General features: G+C 39.5%; 1 protein-coding gene across 1 annotated transcript; it reads left to right on the top strand.

The window, feature by feature from the left end:
* Positions 1 to 1841: 1841 nt before the first annotated feature.
* LOC108883426 (desmoglein-2) lies at positions 1842 to 11018 on the top strand. Its single transcript, XM_018676539.2, has 14 exons — positions 1842 to 2114; positions 2790 to 2900; positions 3670 to 3825; positions 3940 to 4081; positions 4191 to 4354; positions 4771 to 4905; positions 5026 to 5211; positions 5323 to 5585; positions 5702 to 5844; positions 5933 to 6154; positions 6695 to 6925; positions 7171 to 7298; positions 7390 to 7722; positions 7892 to 11018. The coding sequence occupies exons 1-14, from the start codon at positions 2031 to 2033 to the stop codon at positions 8891 to 8893; spliced, it is 3300 nt and encodes a 1099-aa protein (XP_018532055.1). The 5' UTR covers positions 1842 to 2030; the 3' UTR covers positions 8894 to 11018.
* Positions 11019 to 18900: the final 7882 nt, after the last annotated feature.

Here is an 18900-nt window from a genome sequence, read left to right as displayed (position 1 = left end):
TCACTGTGATAAAGTTAGTGTGTGGTAAAATAAGTGATAAGAGACATTTTAGTTTCTGTAAATAACACAAGAATTACTTTTCTGCTGAGTAGTACAGTTGTGAGAAAGCAAGAGTTGATTCATTTCATAGGAAGACTTGAGCCATAAGTTTGAACTTCAAAGGAGTTACAAAATATGCGTCACTGTGGTATGATTTCATACAGTTAATTTGTTTGGTATTGTTATTAATTTCACTGGTATCGCAGTAAGTGTGTGAATACAGTGTTACGACATCAAGGACAAACGTCTGCATGACGACAACAAATCGTGTGTTCTGCCAGGATGCAAAATAAATGCAGGAGGAAAACATCCAGGTGTTTTCAGGTGACACATTTAAAAGGTTTCAAAGCCAGATCAAATCCAGTTGTTGAACTTATGACAGCAACATGTATATCCCTGAGGTAGGCAAGTTTTCAGAGCATAAGCAGCCACTCCACCACTCCCTTTGGATGAGAGCCAAATGAGAAGCAGGGTGGGGCATTCACATCATGTGTGAAGTTAGTATTTGGGTGAGACAAGTTGCTTGGCGGTGTTTTTTTAAAACATTTTTTAATGATGTGACTAACAGCTTCTGATTATTAGTATGTATTTTGAAATGCTGTCATGCATTAATTATTGGAGTCAAATGTTACGCATATCAGTTACCTGTGAAATGACACATTCACCACAGCCAGGTTACACCTATCATAAACAGCTTACCACAACCACCCTGCAATAAATAGTAATGAAACAAAGTTTCATTGAAAGTGTAAGTGAGACTTGAACAGAGTTAAAAGTGAGAGTTGTTGACTTATGTTTATGGTCATTTTTGCTGTTGAATTATACTGTGATATACTGCAGAATGTTTCTAATATGTAGCATGCTCTCACTGATATAAAGAGTATGAATAAGATATTACAAACCCAACAGTATAACACAGTACAACTTAACAGCACTTAGAACTACAGCTTCCAAACTGACCAAACGTTGAACGTTGACCAAACGTTGAATACTTAGGTATCCACCAACAGTACGGTGGCCCCTGAGGCAGTGTTGTTAGAAGTGACATTTCTCTGGACACTGAAATGACATTCACATCCTCCAAAAGCAGTTTGGTCACTCAAACTGGACAGACTCACCCAGATCATGTGACATATGTCATAACAGACTCACTCTGCTGCCTTTCAGAATAAAGTTTTGAAAAATTCATAAAAGACCATGGGGAAAAACAGTTTAGCTTTCTACTAACATATAATTGTAAGTGGAATTGTTTCTGTCTTTCTCATTCTGTCTCTCTTTCTGACCTGCAACTTTTTATCATATGTCATGCATTGTGCAGTTCCACAAACACGTACTGTATATGCACTCACACTCACACCCGTCCAGTGTGCGGCTGAATGTTTGTAAGCAGTGAACCCAGAAACAGAGGTGCCCTCCTTTGGGAATTTCACAGGTGAAAGTGAAGTATCACAGAGGAGTGAGAAAAGCTGGTCGAAGGACTCCCAATACATTTTTAAAAGCCGAAAATCTAAATCATACACAGTAGATAGACCTAATCCCATACTGCAAACTCAAAATGGAAATGTCATCATGTTGTTTTTAGTTTTCCAAAACATTAGTTAACACATTACCACCCCAGATTCATAATAAAAATAATAATAATAAACGTGTCTGTCTGGTTTGGCCACAGTTTATTGTCAGTTTTGGGCTGTTTTCCTCTTGAGTTCAATCTTCCTTTGTAGCTGGGCGCATGTTTTTCTCTCTCAGTCAGAGACAATAGGCTGCACACAAGTATCACAACTATGCACAAAAGTGGACACAACTACCTCCCGTCCCCGCCTGTTATCAGCAGTAGCTGGTGAGCCATATAACGGAGGGCGGCACCGCCTATCGCTGTAATAGTTCTTCCCCCTCCACAGGGTCAAAGTCTATATGAAACCAACGATAAACTACGGACAGAGTTAACCCGACGGGATTTCACATCAACAGGAGGATCGGTGAAGTTTCTATATATGTTTGTGTATATATATATTTCTAAGCCGATGGCTCCCCTACTGACATGCAGCATTTTTATCCTGATGGCGCTCCTCTTAACGGTAAGAAAACGATTCATTCTTTTCAACAGTGTCAGATGTTCATTATCGCTCGTAGAACAGTGGATTTTTAACAGGTGTGGCTCCCTTTTCCCCCGTGGTTATTAACTTCATCAGGTGCATTTGAGTGCGTGTAGTCAAAGTTAAAACCGTCGAGTGTCTAGCCAAAAGATACGAGAGAAAAAGTAAATGCGCAGTCTCCGTGTTTACTCTCACCTCACTCAGCTGAACTGGAACTGGAATGTCACGGTACAGATCCTTCTGTACCGCGACGCAGCTTGTTGCCAACTGTTTCCCTAAATATTGGATGTCGGGGGAAAACTATAGGGGCACAGTTTTTTTTTTAATAAAGTCCAACCATGACGAGGAAGTCGAATTGTTCACGTCAGGTCAGAGAAAGTGCTTTGAGATCATTTAGATGTATGTTGTAATGTGGATGACGATATTTAAAAAAGTCCCAGCTATGTTGTATAAAAAGACTTTCCCCCTTCGAATGCAGTGTAGACGACTAGACGTTCATGTCTATGTTCTATTCAGAATAGTAAAATAGATTTTGGTTATGGGCACATGCTCCTATAATGTAAAAGATAAAATACATGTAAACTAATGTTGTCTGAAGGCGTCAGAATCGTCTCACTTTTATAATTAACTTTTTCCTCCCTCTTTGTTTACCTGCAGCCGGTTCCTGTGGAGGCAGAAGGATTACACAGAGCGAAAAGAGAATGGATCAGAAGTCCCAGAAACCTCAAAGAGAATCATGATTACACCGGCTTGGACAATATTGCCATAGTGTGTACTTTTGCTCTAGAGAATTTTATTAAATTTGAATATCCCAGTTCTTCCTTTACAATAATTAGAGAATATACAAAATATTTTTACAGTCACACACATATATAATGGTAGGAATGACAACGTTTCATTCCTTATAATAATAATTAGAATATGTAACTGCAAAGTAACTTGATTATGCTCTCAACCTGAGTAGTTTTATCCTCAGGCCACCTTTGATTTTTTTTTTTTTTTTTTTGGGAAAGTCTGACTTAGTCTGAGTATGTCTGAGAACAACTCCTCAGATGATGGCAAACTGCCACTTTCATAATGAGTCAGTTCAGTTCACTCTGCACAACAGTGAATACATCTTTGTTCAGACTTTTAAATGTACACACCTGTGTTTGATGTTATGAAACATATCAGAGTTTCACATCTCAGCAAGGTATTAACTTAGGTTTTATGATTGATGCTGTAATTGTTGGGTGTAATTGAATGATGCTAACAAGATCAATGTGTGGCTGTGCTTATCAAAAAAAAAACAGCTTGGATGCCAAACTCCATTTTAGTATAAAACCCAAACAGCTGATTAGTGTATCATGTCACATACCTACATTTGCATGATCTGAATAATAATCATCTGAAATTATGTCAGAAAAGTTTGAAAAAATCACAGATGTTATTTTATAGTAAAAACTTACAGTAAATTCACTTTTTCTTGTAATTTTAAGGTTTTGGATCAGGTCCAGATCAGGTGGATTCATTTTGTGTTTCTAAACTTTCATTTCAGATTCGTTCTGACAAGGAGAACTTCACAAGGATAATATATTCTTTAACAGGGCCTGGTGCTGACAAGCCACCTGTTGGCGTATTTTCTATCAACCCCAACACTGGTTATGTGAGAATCCACTCCATTCTGGATCGAGAGAAGATCGCAGTCTATAATGTAAGAGTGCTTATGAATCCTGTTTGTGAAAAACAAACATAAAGCATTTACAGTCATGTACTCAAGCTGTACATTGAAGAAACTGACATTTCTTCATGATATCTTTTCTTGTAGTTAAAAGGTGTGGCAAGATTCACCAACATGAGCTACGCTGAAAGTGATATTGACCTTCCAATTAGGGTTGAGGATGTGAATGACTGCCCACCGGTCATTAAAGCACACCAGATCTCATATGTCAATGAATCTAGTGCAACAGGTATTTTAAGACATCTACAGTATTATTAGTGATATGGTTCTGGAAAACAAAAGTATTTTTTACCCGTACTCCATCATATGTATTGTGTCATTCCATTGGTGATTTCTAGGTACTTACGTCATGAAAGTAATAGCTACCGATGCTGATCAAGAGAACACACTCCACTCCCAGATCTACTACAGAATTGACGAGCAGAGTAATGCAGCTGGGATGTTCCTCATCAGCACTGCGACTGGAGAGATCATGGTTCGACAAAACACTCTAGATAGAGAGGTGAGGCACTGTACTGAAACGCTTACATTTCCTGAAATTCTTTGTCGAGTGCAGCTAATCCTAATTATTGTCAGATCAGCACCACGTGGTGAATTTTACCATCACACCATGCATACATTTTCCATTAGCTCTTATTTTGGTAAGTAGGAAAGATCATACCCCATGAATGGCCTTTACTTATACAGATAAGCCAAATTAAAGTCACCACACAATACAAACATGTTCTGTTTTCCACCATATGCATAATCCCCAGATGGATCACAGTCAGTGAGAAAATAGCATTTATACATTTTAAGTAATATTTAAACAATTATTAAGACAAAATCATACTCATGTTCAGCAACAGATTTTATGGGAAACTAAAAACTAGAATGCATTAATCAGTGCATTTTATCTCTGATTTATTTTTGTTTTAGACAAAAGATACATACAAGCTGAAAATTATAGTGTCTGACATGAATGGACAACCAGGAGGAAACACAGGATCTGGAGAAATTGAGATCAGAATTCTGGACATAAATGACAATGTTCCAACCCTGGAAAAAGAATCGGTATGTCTGAAACAATTGCAACAACTAACACCTCTGTTTTGTTTTTTTTTAAAGTTGATTTTCCCATATAAATGTATATATAATGATCAACAGTAACTGTTAATGTGGATTTTTTTGCAGTATGAAGGGAGTGTGGAGGAGAACACCATTAATGTGGAAGTGATGAGGATCAAAGCCATTGACATGGATCTGATTCACACTGACAACTGGCTGGCTGTCTACGAAATCGTTTCAGGGAATGAGGGAGGCTATTTCAGTATCACTACTGATTCAAAGACCAATGAGGGAATTATCATGATTAACAAGGTAAAAGACTGTAGTCTCATTCTGATGGACTGTAACTATATACAGTAAAATGAAGAATGTGAATCAGCCAGCAGGGTAACATTATTATATGCATTATCCTTCAATTTACAGGCCCTGGACTATGAAGAACTAAAAACTCTCAACTTGGATGTGGCTGTTTCCAACAAAGCAAGTTACAGTGCTGGCACTACGGTATCAAAAAAATCCTACCCTATTAAAATCAATGTGCTCAATCAGAAGGAAGGCCCCCGTTTCCAGCCAACTGTCAAAGTGGTGACTATCTCTGAGGACCACTCTTCCATTTTCATCAACAAAGTCATCACCAATTACGCTGCTATTGACAGTGACACACTTAAGACAGCCACCAACGTAAGGTACAGTTTCACGCAGTAGTGAAAGACGTTACTAAACAGCATAGCTATATTTTGTGTCTCTTGATATAGATATCTTATTTTTCTGTCCTCACATGTATGAATTTCCATACTTTCAGGTATGCAAAACTCCGTGATGATGACAACTGGTTGATTATTGACGAAAAAACAGCAGATATCAGGCTGAACAAACTGCCAGACAGAGAGTCCAAGTTCTTGATCAATGGAACATATTATGCTGAAATTATATGCATCACCAATGGTGAGTTATTATTTCCCCCTGTGGACATACTGCATATTGTGTTCAACAGGTCAACGCTAACTTCTCAATTTTCTTTTTTGGTTTTCAGATGGTTCCAAAAAAACTGCCACAGGGACCATTGCCATTCAGGTGCAGGACTTTAATGATCACTGTCCAGAACTGACTGCTACAACTCACACCATGTGCCTCGAGGATAATGTGATCTATGTCACAGCCAAAGACATGGATGAATTCCCCAATTCAGTGCCGTTTGAATTCACAGTGATTCAGGGGAGCAGCAAGGGGAAATGGACAGTAGAGCATTTTAATGGTAAGATTATGTGAAGAGGATGACTACTGTTTGTCAGAGTTTTGGCAAAGCACTATTAAATGGGCATTCACCTTCAAGGTTAATATTAAAGATATTTTTTTTGACAAATTCCAAAATCAGTACTAGTTTTTAAGTCTGAAACCTTAGATTTCCAAAGACTTGCAAGCAGATTGTAATAGTTTCCATGCATCCTAGAGTTTTTTTTTTAATTAATCATTCATTTCATTGACTTCACATTGTACACATTTGTATGACTAGCCAAATACATGCATTTTAAACTCCAGAAGCATTTAGTTAGGTGTGTTTAACTAATATAATAACTTCTCTTTGTCATGTATTTCATATTTGACATGGATTACCAGCATGCTCAAATTAGCTACACTTTTCTTTCTATGTCATGTAAATGTCTGTCATAAAAAAGGTCCATCCTGGCTTTACAGCTTCTGTATAAAGAAGCATTATTACAAATTGCAAGGAATGAAAAAGCTTATTCATGGCTTGTGCAACAAATTTAAAATTTTTTGTTTCATACCTCTTCAGAAACCACAGCCATTCTGCGAGACCAAGCCAACTTGTGGCCAGGCACCTACAAAGTGGCAGTGGAGGTCAAGGACCAGCAAGGAAAGTCCTGCACTGACGTTCAGATAATGGACATAACTGTGTGCACTTGCAATGAAAACACTAAAACCTGTGTGTTGCGGCGTACGACAACTGCAGGTTTAGGTGCCGCTGGTATCCTGCTTCTGCTCCTGGGACTGCTGCTGCTACTGTGTGAGTCAAGTATTACTAATCTTTTTTTCTATACCTGGTTAGTTATTTCCTTTGTCTAGCCTGTCATGTTGTGGCATGCTAGGTGAGATTTACTCAAAGATGGGTGCACCACAGCCAGGTTTTGAAAGAGGTAGATCATTGCTTCAGCATGCATTACACAATTCCAGTTTCATGAGTTAAATTGCTTTGTTGAATCAAAGTAATCCACTGATTGATGATGTAGTGTCAATGTATTTATTTTTCAGTGGTGCCCTTGCTGCTGCTGTTCTGCCTGTGTGGAGGTGCTGCAGCTCTGGGAAATTTCAAGCCAATTCCATTTGATGCAAAACAACAGCTGATCCAATATCACACTGAGGGGCAAGGAGAAGACAAGGTACTTTGATCAGTGCAGAGTTGATCAAATGCGTTGATCAAATTTGCCTAAAATGCTGCATCTCTGATGGAATCCCACATTTTTCTCACAGGAAGTTCCTCTTCTACAAGTCCCAGTGGAAGTTGACGGTGGTGCAGTGACTACCTTGAATGCCAACAACTATGGGGGAGGATTCACTGAACATTTAGGAGCAGCAGGTGGAGCAGTGGGTGGGGGAGCAGCCATTGGTGGTGCCGTAAACACCTCCACTTTGACAGCTGAGGACATCCACCTATACAACCGTTACAGACACTTCAGTGGCCAAGAGGACATAATGGGTATGGGGACCATGACGGGACAAGGGCACTTCTTCTCCCAGTACAGAGCTGGGGTCTTTGATGGGATGGCTCTATCTGATCAGTTCCTGGGAGAGTACTATTCAAGTGTGAGTATCTTTTAGATTTAATTGAAAACCACTGATCGAGGTTTCATGGTTATATGTATTCAAAAAAATTATGCGGTTTTCATGATAGAGTAGAAGCAGTATTATTCACACAGAACTGAAATGTCAGTGTTATTGAAGCCTCGTGTATTCTGGTTTTATTTGTTTGCAGAAATCAAACCATGCTACACAACAGTCCCAGCAGAAGGATGGACTGCTGGTCTATGACTATGAGGGTGAGGAGTCCCTGGCAGGTTCTGTAGGTTGCTGTAGCCTTCTTGAGAATGATGATGATCTCACGTTCCTCAATGACCTTGGGCCCAAATTCAAAACCCTGGCTGAGATTTGTCAGGGGTCAGCCTTAGTGTCTGAGTCTGTGGATGTAGGAGTTTCTCTTCCCCCAATCCAGCCGGTGTCACCAGTCAGGCCCTCCACCTCCTCCCACACACATGTCCATACTCACACAGAAACAGTTAGGGACAGGGACCATGTCAACATCAACACCCTCAACTTCTCCAATGTAGCATCTGGATCCTCCACCATTGTCCAGAAAGAGCACATCACACAGGGTTCGTCAACTCTTCCCAAGGTACATGTCCAGGATAAGGTAGTGATTCCCAGTCAGACGCTGCTCATACAGCAGCCCACTATGTACTACGCTGCTTCACCCATGTATGTAGTTGAACCCCAACCCCAAGTGGTGCTTGTGGCAGGGGGCACCCAGCAGCAGGCAGTCAGTCAAGTAGGCCAAGTTGGGTTAAGTCAGGGGCTGGTTCAGGTCGGTGGTCTCCAAGGTTCTCAGGGTGTGGTCCTCTTAGATAGGCAGGTGGGAGTGGGTGAAGTGACAGGGCAGGTAATACAAGGCCTTCCACAAGGAACTGTCTCCAGGTCCAGAAAAGTGTTGGTGGTGGAGCATGGGTCCTCAGGTGCAGAGCACGGTGAACACTTAGTGCAGGGATTCACTCAGACAGGACTGGGGTCAAGAGAGCAGGGCTTGGAGGTCAGAGGTCAAGGTGTGCAGGGTTTTTCACTGGGCTCACACAGCTCTACAGGGTCAAATGAGGATTTTTCTGCAACAGCCACACCCAGGTTCCAAGGGAGCCAGAGAGTGGTTGTGCAACATAAGAAGGTCTCAGTCAGTGAGAGAAATATTGAATCTAGTACAAGAGCGTAAAGTAAACCTAGAATATACTACAGCACATAAACATGCTTCTATTGATATAGATAGATAGCATGTTAAATTGTGGTTAAACTGGTAAAAGGATTGTTAAGTCTGCTAAACCTAAAGTGCAATACTGTATGTCCCTAGTGATAACACTACTACTCATACTAGTTAACACATGGTATTGACTACATCACTATTAAAAAGGCATTTCCATACTAATACTAGTTAGAAGACTAGAAAAATTACTCTTGCTCTAATTTATTGATACCAAAAAGTGCATTAAATTCTCATATGCTACCTGTTAAACTGAGGCTCTGTTAACATTAGATGAAAATGTATACTTTACGATATTAGTGGAAAGTATACATTAAAATTGGGAGAAAACAACTGATTTTAAAAGGCTTTACATGATCTCTGTTATTACGCTCCAGCCAAGGGAAAACCTCTGCAAAACCTCTCTGGTCCCAAGAATGACCAGTTACAGTAGACACCAGATGACAGACCAAAAAGCACTGTATTTATTTCAGGTACAATGGCATTGGTTCAGGGTGGGGACAGCCAAAGTAAACAAAGCATAACTAAACCTGTCACGCCTACAGTGTATACTTACCTATTAAACAAAAATTGTGAGCCTGAGACCAAATCTCCCAACTGAAGAAAAACTAGAGGAGGCAGAGAACAAGCAAAAAGGCCACACACCTACATCTCCCTTAGCAGAAATATGTGTACACTAATCAAAGTCTTATGTCAGATCAGCAAGTTTGGGAGATGGAATAAGGAGGGAACCAGTGGACTGATGGCTATATTTGAGTGCTAACCAGCAAGAACTCTCCTGCACAAACTTGCCAGCCAGTCATAGCACTATGACTGCAGCTCAGACACATCTATGACCCAATAAGAACAAAAGGAGAAACACAAAACATGTCATGCACTGGTACATGAAAGAAAAGATTATATTTTATAACATTATACTGCTAATGGGAAAATTCTGTCCTCTGAACCTATGTACTCCTAAAGTTTCTCAGTGTTATTTTAATGGATGTGGGATTGAAAAGTGGAACAGCAGTATTCTAAAGCCAATAGTCATGTCATTGGTACGGATAAATGCTCTCCCACAATTATAGAAGGAGTATGGTGCTTAGGGGGGTGGGGGTGTGGGGGTGGGGGTTGGTAGTTAAACCCTTAACTTGTTGCTATTTTTGATAAGACCAGCACAGAACCTGTGTATTCTGAAAATGATGTGTTCATAGAATTCCTGTTGAACTGACAACACAATGATACTTCAGAAAGTCACTAAGGCAGGGGGAAAAGGTTGCATCCATCCATACAGGCTTTGAACAACAGATTCAGTACTGTATATTTTTGTGTGGTGTTTATCTACCGATACTTGGTTTGCCTTTGCAATATATCAGCTTTAGTCATGCCATAAGTTTTTCTGCTGATGTTTAGACTGTTGAACTCTGTTATACTATAACTAATGAAGAAGTGTTTTATGGGTGGCTTCCTTGGAAACTGCATGAAACATAGATAAACGCTGTTTGTATTGTACAACTGATGAAAGCACTGTCAACAGAGGAGACAAAGCCCAAGTGTTTGAATATTTTAGTGCACCAAGAAGGGATGAGATTCTTTTTATCAGTATACAGCATAGTCATTATAGACTATAAATCAAAGGAGACACCACACAAATTTTCTACTGTATTGTTGCACTCTTTATTATTTCTACAGAATATGCATGTGTTTTCCATGTTCCTCTTGTCGAATAAGACAAGTAACTCCAAAAGATCTAAGTGCCAAAGCTGTTTTTTTTTACCAGTGTATATTGCAATTTAATGATGGATGGACTTTAAATATGTTGTTTTTATTGTGTGCGTGTGTGTGTCTGTGTGTGTGTGCGTGTAAAGATAACATGATTTGGGTATGTGAATGAGAAAAGTAATCAAGGCTGAGTTTGCTAAGCACTGGTGTAATGACATTGTTTGATATTGCTCGTTTTGCTGTTGATATACAGTGTATATCTATTTTTGTCTCAGTTGTCTAATATGCTGTATGAATATAGCATGCGTGAGTGAGGATATTTTCATTTTTTGTAAGTTTTGCGCCTCCTATCATAATAAATAAGAAAAGAACTGTTGCATTGACCTGTTTTTTTGATTTAATGATGCAGTCCTTCAGTTGTCTTAGCTTTCAACAGGAAGGACATCATTCAAATGAATTGTATTTGCTTACACAGCAAATCAGGTGCAAAGAAGTACATCCCTTCATTGTGTTTTGTTTTGAAATTCTCGATTTGAAAGTATGATTTGTTGATAATTGTCAAATGCAACTACCTAAACCACACAGACTGACTGGTGAGTTTGGCTTATAAAAAGGTTAAATCCATCCCTTAGATATAAATCTGTAGCATATTTCTCTGTCAGTTAAAATCACACTTCAGACAGCAAGGTTAGAATATCAGGGATTTTGCTCTAAGCTTTTCCAGGTAGACAGCAGGTTACAGCTGGTTTCTTTGTGGCCGACTAGTAGAAAATTCTTTCATGCTTCATGTAAACAATGAAGAAAAAGAAGAAAATCAGGTTTCCCTCATGAATTAGTGTACTCATTTATGTGAACAATGCAGGTAAAGTCCAGTAATAGCCAGAATGAGATGCTGCCTCGTATAAACCTAGTTTATACAAACCACTCCAACTGGCATAAACTATGCCTGAGTGTATTTGACATTTAACAAGTGAATCTAAAATTTTTACTTTTTTTTTCACTCAAAACAATGACCTGCCTGCAGCAGTCACCAAACACAGTCATCAGTGTCTTTTTTTTTCAAAAAATTCACCACAAACATGTTTAAATCCACTCCAAAGAGTATAAAACATGCCCCTGAGTAACATTAAAAAGTTGGACCTGAAATTTTGACATTTTTTCAGTCCAAACAATGACCCGCCGCCTGTCACATTTACCAAAAACAGTAGTGTAAATTTAGTGTAAAAAAAAACCCACCAAAAACCTGTCCAAATCCACTTTAAATGTAATAAAACATGCCCCTGAGTCATTTTTAGGTGAAAAATCTGGAACTGAAATTTTGACATTTTTCACTCCAAACGATGACCCGCCGCCTGTCGCCGATAGCAAAAAATGTGGTGTCAAGTTTTTCAAAGAATTCACTCAAAACCTGTCCAAATCCACTTCAAATGTAATGAAACATGCCCCTGAGTCATTTTCACATGCCCCTGAGTCATTTTTAGGTGAAAAATCTGGACCTGAAATTTTGACATTTTTCACTCCAAACGATGACCCGCCGCCTGTCGCCGATAGCAAAAAATGTGGTGTCAAGTTTTTCAAAGAATTCACTCAAAACCTGTCCAAATCCACTTCAAATGTCATAAAACATGCCCCTGAGTCATTTTTAGGTGAAAAATCTGGACCTGAAATTTTGACATTTTTCACTCCAAACGATGACCCGCCGCCTGTCGCCGATAGCAAAAAATGTGGTGTCAAGTTTTTCAAAGAATTCACTCAAAACCTGTCCAAATCCACTTCAAATGTAATGAAACATGCCCCTGAGTCATTTTCACATGCCCCTGAGTCATTTTTAGGTGAAAAATCTGGACCTGAAATTTTGACATTTTTCACTCCAAACGATGACCCGCCGCCTGTCGCCAATAGCAAAAAATGTGGTGTCAAGTTTTTCAAAGAATTCACTCAAAACCTGTCCAAATCCACTTCAAATGTCATAAAACATGCCCCTGAGTCATTTTTAGGTGAAAAATCTGGAACTGAAATTTTGACATTTTTCACTCCAAACGATGACCCGCCGCCTGTCGCCGATAGCAAAAAATGTGGTGTCAAGTTTTTCAAAGAATTCACTCAAAACCTGTCCAAATCCACTTCAAATGTCATAAAACATGGCCCTGAGTCATTTTTAGGTGAAAAATCTGGACCTGAAATTTTGACATTTTTCACTCCAAACGATGACCCGCCGCCTGTCGCCGATAGCAAAAAATGTGGTGTCAAGTTTTTCAAAGAATTCACTCAAAACCTGTCCAAATCCACTTCAAATGTCATAAAACATGCCCCTGAGTCATTTTCACATGCCCCTGAGTCATTTTTAGGTGAAAAGTCTGGACCTGAAATTTTGACATTTTTCACTCCAAACGATGACCCGCCGCCTGTCGCCAATAGCAAAAAATGTGGTGTCAAGTTTTTCAAAGAATTCACTCAAAACCTGTCCAAATCCACTTCAAATGTAATAAAACATGCCCCTGAGTCATTTTTAGGTGAAAAATCTGGAACTGAAATTTTGACATTTTTCACTCCAAACGATGACCCGCCGCCTGTCGCCGATAGCAAAAAATGTGGTGTCAAGTTTTTCAAAGAATTCACTCAAAACCTGTCCAAATCCACTTCAAATGTCATAAAACATGCCCCTGAGTCATTTTTAGGTGAAAAATCTGGACCTGAAATTTTGACATTTTTCACTCCAAACGATGACCCGCCGCCTGTCGCCGATAGCAAAAAATGTGGTGTCAAGTTTTTCAAAGAATTCACTCAAAACCTGTCCAAATCCACTTCAAATGTCATAAAACATGCCCCTGAGTCATTTTCACATGCCCCTGAGTCATTTTTAGGTGAAAAGTCTGGACCTGAAATTTTGACATTTTTCACTCCAAACGATGACCCGCCGCCTGTCGCCAATAGCAAAAAATGTGGTGTCAAGTTTTTCAAAGAATTCACTCAAAACCTGTCCAAATCCACTTCAAATGTAATAAAACATGCCCCTGAGTCATTTTTAGGTGAAAAATCTGGAACTGAAATTTTGACATTTTTCACTCCAAACGATGACCCGCCGCCTGTCGCCGATAGCAAAAAATGTGGTGTCAAGTTTTTCAAAGAATTCACTCAAAACCTGTCCAAATCCACTTCAAATGTCATAAAACATGCCCCTGAGTCATTTTCACATGCCCTGAGTCATTTTTAGGTGAAAAGTCTGGACCTGAAATTTTGACATTTTTCACTCCAAACGATGACCCGCCGCCTGTCGCCAATAGCAAAAAATGTGGTGTCAAGTTTTTCAAAGAATTCACTCAAAACCTGTCCAAATCCACTTCAAATGTCATAAAACATGCCCCTGAGTCATTTTTAGGTGAAAAATCTGGAACTGAAATTTTGACATTTTTCACTCCAAACGATGACCTGCCGCCTGTCGCCAATAGCAAAAAATGTGGTGTCAAGTTTTTCAAAGAATTCACTCAAAACCTGTCCAAATCCACTTCAAATGTAATGAAACATGCCCCTGAGTCATTTTCACATGCCCCTGAGTCATTTTTAGGTGAAAAGTCTGGACCTGAAATTTTGACATTTTTCACTCCAAACGATGACCCGCCGCCTGTCGCCAATAGCAAAAATGTGGTGTCAAGTTTTTCAAAGAATTCACTCAAAACCTGTCCAAATCCACTTCAAATGTCATAAAACATGCCCCTGAGTCATTTTTAGGTGAAAAATCTGGAACTGAAATTTTGACATTTTCACTCCAAACGATGACCTGCCGCCTGTCGCCAATAGCAAAAAATGTGGTGTCAAGTTTTTCAAAGAATTCACTCAAAACCTGTCCAAATCCACTTCAAATGTAATGAAACATGCCCCTGAGTCATTTTCACATGCCCCTGAGTCATTTTTAGGTGAAAAATCTGGACCTGAAATTTTGACATTTTTCACTCCAAACGATGACCCGCCGCCTGTCGCCGATAGCAAAAAATGTGGTGTCAAGTTTTTCAAAGAATTCACTCAAAACCTGTCCAAATCCACTTCAAATGTCATAAAACATGCCCCTGAGTCATTTTTAGGTGAAAAATCTGGAACTGAAATTTTGACATTTTTCACTCCAAACGATGACCCGCCGCCTGTCGCCGATAGCAAAAAATGTGGTGTCAAGTTTTTCAAAGAATTCACTCAAAACCTGTCCAAATCCACTTCAAATGTAATGAAACATGCCCCTGAGTCATTTTTAGGTGAAAAATCTGGACCTGAAATTTTGACATTTTTCACTCCAAACGATGACCCGCCGCCTGTCGCCGATAGCAAAAAATGTGGTGTCAAGTTTTTCAAAGAATTCACTCAAAACCTGTCCAAATCCACTTCAAATGTCATAAAACATGCCCCTGAGTCATTTTTAGGTGAAAAATCTGGACCTGAAATTTTGACATTTTTCACTCCAAACGATGACCCGCCGCCTGTCGCCGATAGCAAAAAATGTGGTGTCAAGTTTTTCAAAGAATTCACTCAAAACCTGTCCAAATCCACTTCAAATGTCATAAAACATGCCCCTGAGTCATTTTTAGGTGAAAAATCTTGGACCTGAAATTTTGACATTTTTCACTCCAAACGATGACCCGCCGCCTGTCGCCGATAGCAAAAAATGTGGTGTCAAGTTTTTCAAAGAATTCACTCAAAACCTGTCCAAATCCACTTCAAATGTCATAAAACATGCCCTGAGTCATTTTCACGATGCCCCTGAGTCATTTTTAGGTGAAAAATCTGGACCTGAAATTTTGAAACATTTTTCACTCCAAACGATGACCCGCCGCCTGTCGCCGATAGCAAAAAATGTGGTGTCAAGTTTTTCAAAGAATTCACTCAAAACCTGTCCAAATCCACTTCAAATGTCATAAAACATGCCCCTGAGTCATTTTCACATGCCCCTGAGTCATTTTTAGGTGAAAAATCTGGACCTGAAATTTTGACATTTTTCACTCCAAACGATGACCCGCCGCCTGTCGCCGATAGCAAAAAATGTGGTGTCAAGTTTTTCAAAGAATTCACTCAAAACCTGTCCAAATCCACTTCAAATGTCATAAAACATGCCCTGAGTCATTTTCACATGCCCCTGAGTCATTTTTAGGTGAAAAATCTGGACCTGAAATTTTGACATTTTTCACTCCAAACGATGACCCTGCCGCCTGTCGCCAATAGCAAAAAATGTGGTGTCAAGTTTTTCAAAGAATTCACTCAAAACCTGTCCAAATCCACTTCAAATGTAATGAAACATGCCCCTGAGTCATTTTTAGGTGAAAAATCTGGAACCTGAAATTTTGACATTTTTCACTCCAAACGATGACCCGCCGCCTGTCGCCGATAGCAAAAAATGTGGTGTCAAGTTTTTCAAAGAATTCACTCAAAACCTGTCCAAATCCACTTCAAATGTCATAAAACATGCCCCTGAGTCATTTTTAGGTGAAAAATCTGGACCTGAAATTTTGACATTTTTCACTCCAAACGATGACCCGCCGCCTGTCGCCGATAGCAAAAAATGTGGTGTCAAGTTTTTCAAAGAATTCACTCAAAACCTGTCCAAATCCACTTCAAATGTCATAGAAACATGCCCCTGAGTCATTTTTAGGTGAAAAATCTGGACCTGAAATTTTGACATTTTTCACTCCAAACGATGACCCGCCGCCTGTCGCCGATAGCAAAAATGTGGTGTCAAGTTTTTCAAAGAATTCACTCAAAACCTGTCCAAATCCACTTCAAATGTCATAAAACATGCCCCTGAGTCATTTTTAGGTGAAAAATCTGGACCTGAAATTTTGACATTTTTCACTCCAAACGATGACCCGCCGCCTGTCGCCGATAGCAAAAAATGTGGTGTCAAGTTTTTCAAAGAATTCACTCAAAACCTGTCCAAATCCACTTCAAATGTCATAAAACATGCCCCTGAGTCATTTTTAGGTGAAAAATCTGGACCTGAAATTTTGACATTTTTCACTCCAAACGATGACCCGCCGCCTGTCGCCGATAGCAAAAAATGTGGTGTCAAGTTTTTCAAAGAATTCACTCAAACCTGTCCAAATCCACTTCAAATGTCATAAAACATGCCCTGAGCATTTCACATGCCCTGAGTCATTTTTAGGTGAAAAATCTGGACCTGAAATTTTGACATTTTTCACTCCAACGATGACCCCGCCGCCTGTCGCCGATAGCAAAAAATGTGGTGTCAAGTTTTTCAAAGAATTCACTCAAAACCTGTCCAAATCCACTTCAAATGTCATAAAAACATGGCCCTGAGTCATTTTCACATGCCCCTGAGTCATTTTTAGGTGAAAAATCTGGACCTGAAAATTTTGACATTTTTCACTCCAAACGATGACCCGCCGCCTGTCGCCGATAGCAAAAAATGTGGTGTCAAGTTTTTCAAAGAATTCACTCAAAACCTGTCCAAATCCACTTCAAATGTCATAAAACATGGCCCCTGAGTCATTTTCAATGCCTGAGTCATTTAGGTGAAAAATCTGGACCTGAAATTTTGACATTTTTCACCTCCAAACGATGACCCGCCGCCTGTCGCCGATAGCAAAAATGTGGTGTCAAGTTTTTCAAAGAATTCACTCAAAACCTGTCCAAATCCACTTCAAATGTCATAAAACATGCCCCTGAGTCATTTTTAGGTGAAAATCTGGACCTGAATTTTGACATTTTTCACTCCAACGATGACCCGCCGCCTGTCGCCGATAGCAAAAAATGTGGTGTCAAGTTTTTCAAAGAATTCACTCAAAACCTGTCCAAATCCACTTCAAATGTAATGAAAACATGCCCCTGAGTCATTTTCACATGCCCCTGAGTCATTTTTAGGTGAAAAATCTGGACCTGAAATTTTGACATTTTTCACTCCAAACGATGACCCGCCGCCTGTCGCCGATAGCAAAAATGTGGTGTCAAGTTTTTTCAAAGAATTCACTCAAAACCTGTCCAAATCCACTTCAAATGTCATAAAACATGGCCCCTGAGTCATATTTTAGGTGAAAAATCTGGACTGAAATTTTGACATTTTTCACTCCAAACGATGACCCGCCGCCTGTCGCCGATAGCAAAAATGTGGTGTCAAGTTTTTCAAAGAATTCACTCAAAACCTGTCCAAATCCACTTCAAATGTATAAAACATGCCCCTGAGTCATTTTCACATGCCCCTGAGTCATTTTTAGGTGAAAAATCTGGACCTGAAATTTTGACATTTTTCACTCCAAACGATGACCCGCTGTCGCCGATAGCAAAAAATGTGGTGTCAAGTTTTTCAAAGAATTCACTCAAAACCTGTCCAAATCCACTTCAAATGTAATAAAACATGCCCCTGAGTCATTTTTAGGTGAAAAATCTGGACCTGAAATTTTGACATTTTTCACTCCAAACGATGTCGCCGATAGCAAAAAATGTGGTGTCAAGTTTTTCAAAGAATTCACTCAAAACCTGTCCAAATCCACTTCAAATGTAATAAAACATGCCCCTGAGTCATTTTTGAGTCATTTTTAGGTGAAAAATCTGGACCTGAAATTTTGACATTTTTCACTCCAAACGATGACCCGCCGCCTGTCGCCGATAGCAAAAAATGTGGTGTCAAGTTTTTCAAAGAATTCACTCAAAACCTGTCCAAATCCACTTCAAATGTATAAAACATGCCCCTGAGTCATTTTTAGGTGAAAAATCTGGACCTGAAATTTTGACATTTTTCACTCCAAACGATGACCCGCCGCCTGTCGCCGATAGCAAAAATGTGGTGTCAAGTTTTTCAAAGAATTCACTCAAAACCTGTCCAAATCCACTTCAAATGTCATAAAACATGCCCTGAGTCATTTTTAGGTGAAAAATCTGGACCTGAAATTTTGACATTTTTCACTCCAAACGATGACCGCCGCCTGTCGCCGATAGCAAAAAATGTGGTGTCAAGTTTTTCAAAGAATTCACTCAAAACCTGTCCAAATCCACTTCAAATGTCATAAAACATGCCCCTGAGTCATTTTCACATTGAGTCATTTTTAGGTGAAAAATCTGGACCTGAAATTTTGACATTTTTCACTCCAAACGATGACCCGCCGCCTGTCGCCGATAGCAAAAAATGTGGTGTCAAGTTTTTCAAAAAATTCACTCAAAACCTGTCCAAATCCACTTCAAATGTAATAAAACATGCCCCTGAGTCATTTTTAGGTGAAAAATCTGGACCTGAAATTTTGACATTTTTCACTCCAAACGATGAC

This window comes from Lates calcarifer, linkage group LG4 (assembly GCF_001640805.2).
Source record: "Lates calcarifer isolate ASB-BC8 linkage group LG4, TLL_Latcal_v3, whole genome shotgun sequence".
NCBI lineage: Eukaryota > Metazoa > Chordata > Actinopteri > Centropomidae > Lates > Lates calcarifer.
This window is presented reverse-complemented; position numbering and strand designations above follow the sequence as displayed.

Coding starts and splice junctions, on each gene's coding strand:
- LOC108883426 (XM_018676539.2), top strand. CDS start 2,031: ATGTTTGTGTATATATATATTTCTAAGCCGATGGCTCCCCTACTGACA. Junction 2,115..2,789: donor TGATGGCGCTCCTCTTAACG/GTAAGAAAACGA, acceptor GTTTACCTGCAG/CCGGTTCCTGTGGAGGCAGA. Junction 3,826..3,939: donor AGAAGATCGCAGTCTATAAT/GTAAGAGTGCTT, acceptor CTTTTCTTGTAG/TTAAAAGGTGTGGCAAGATT.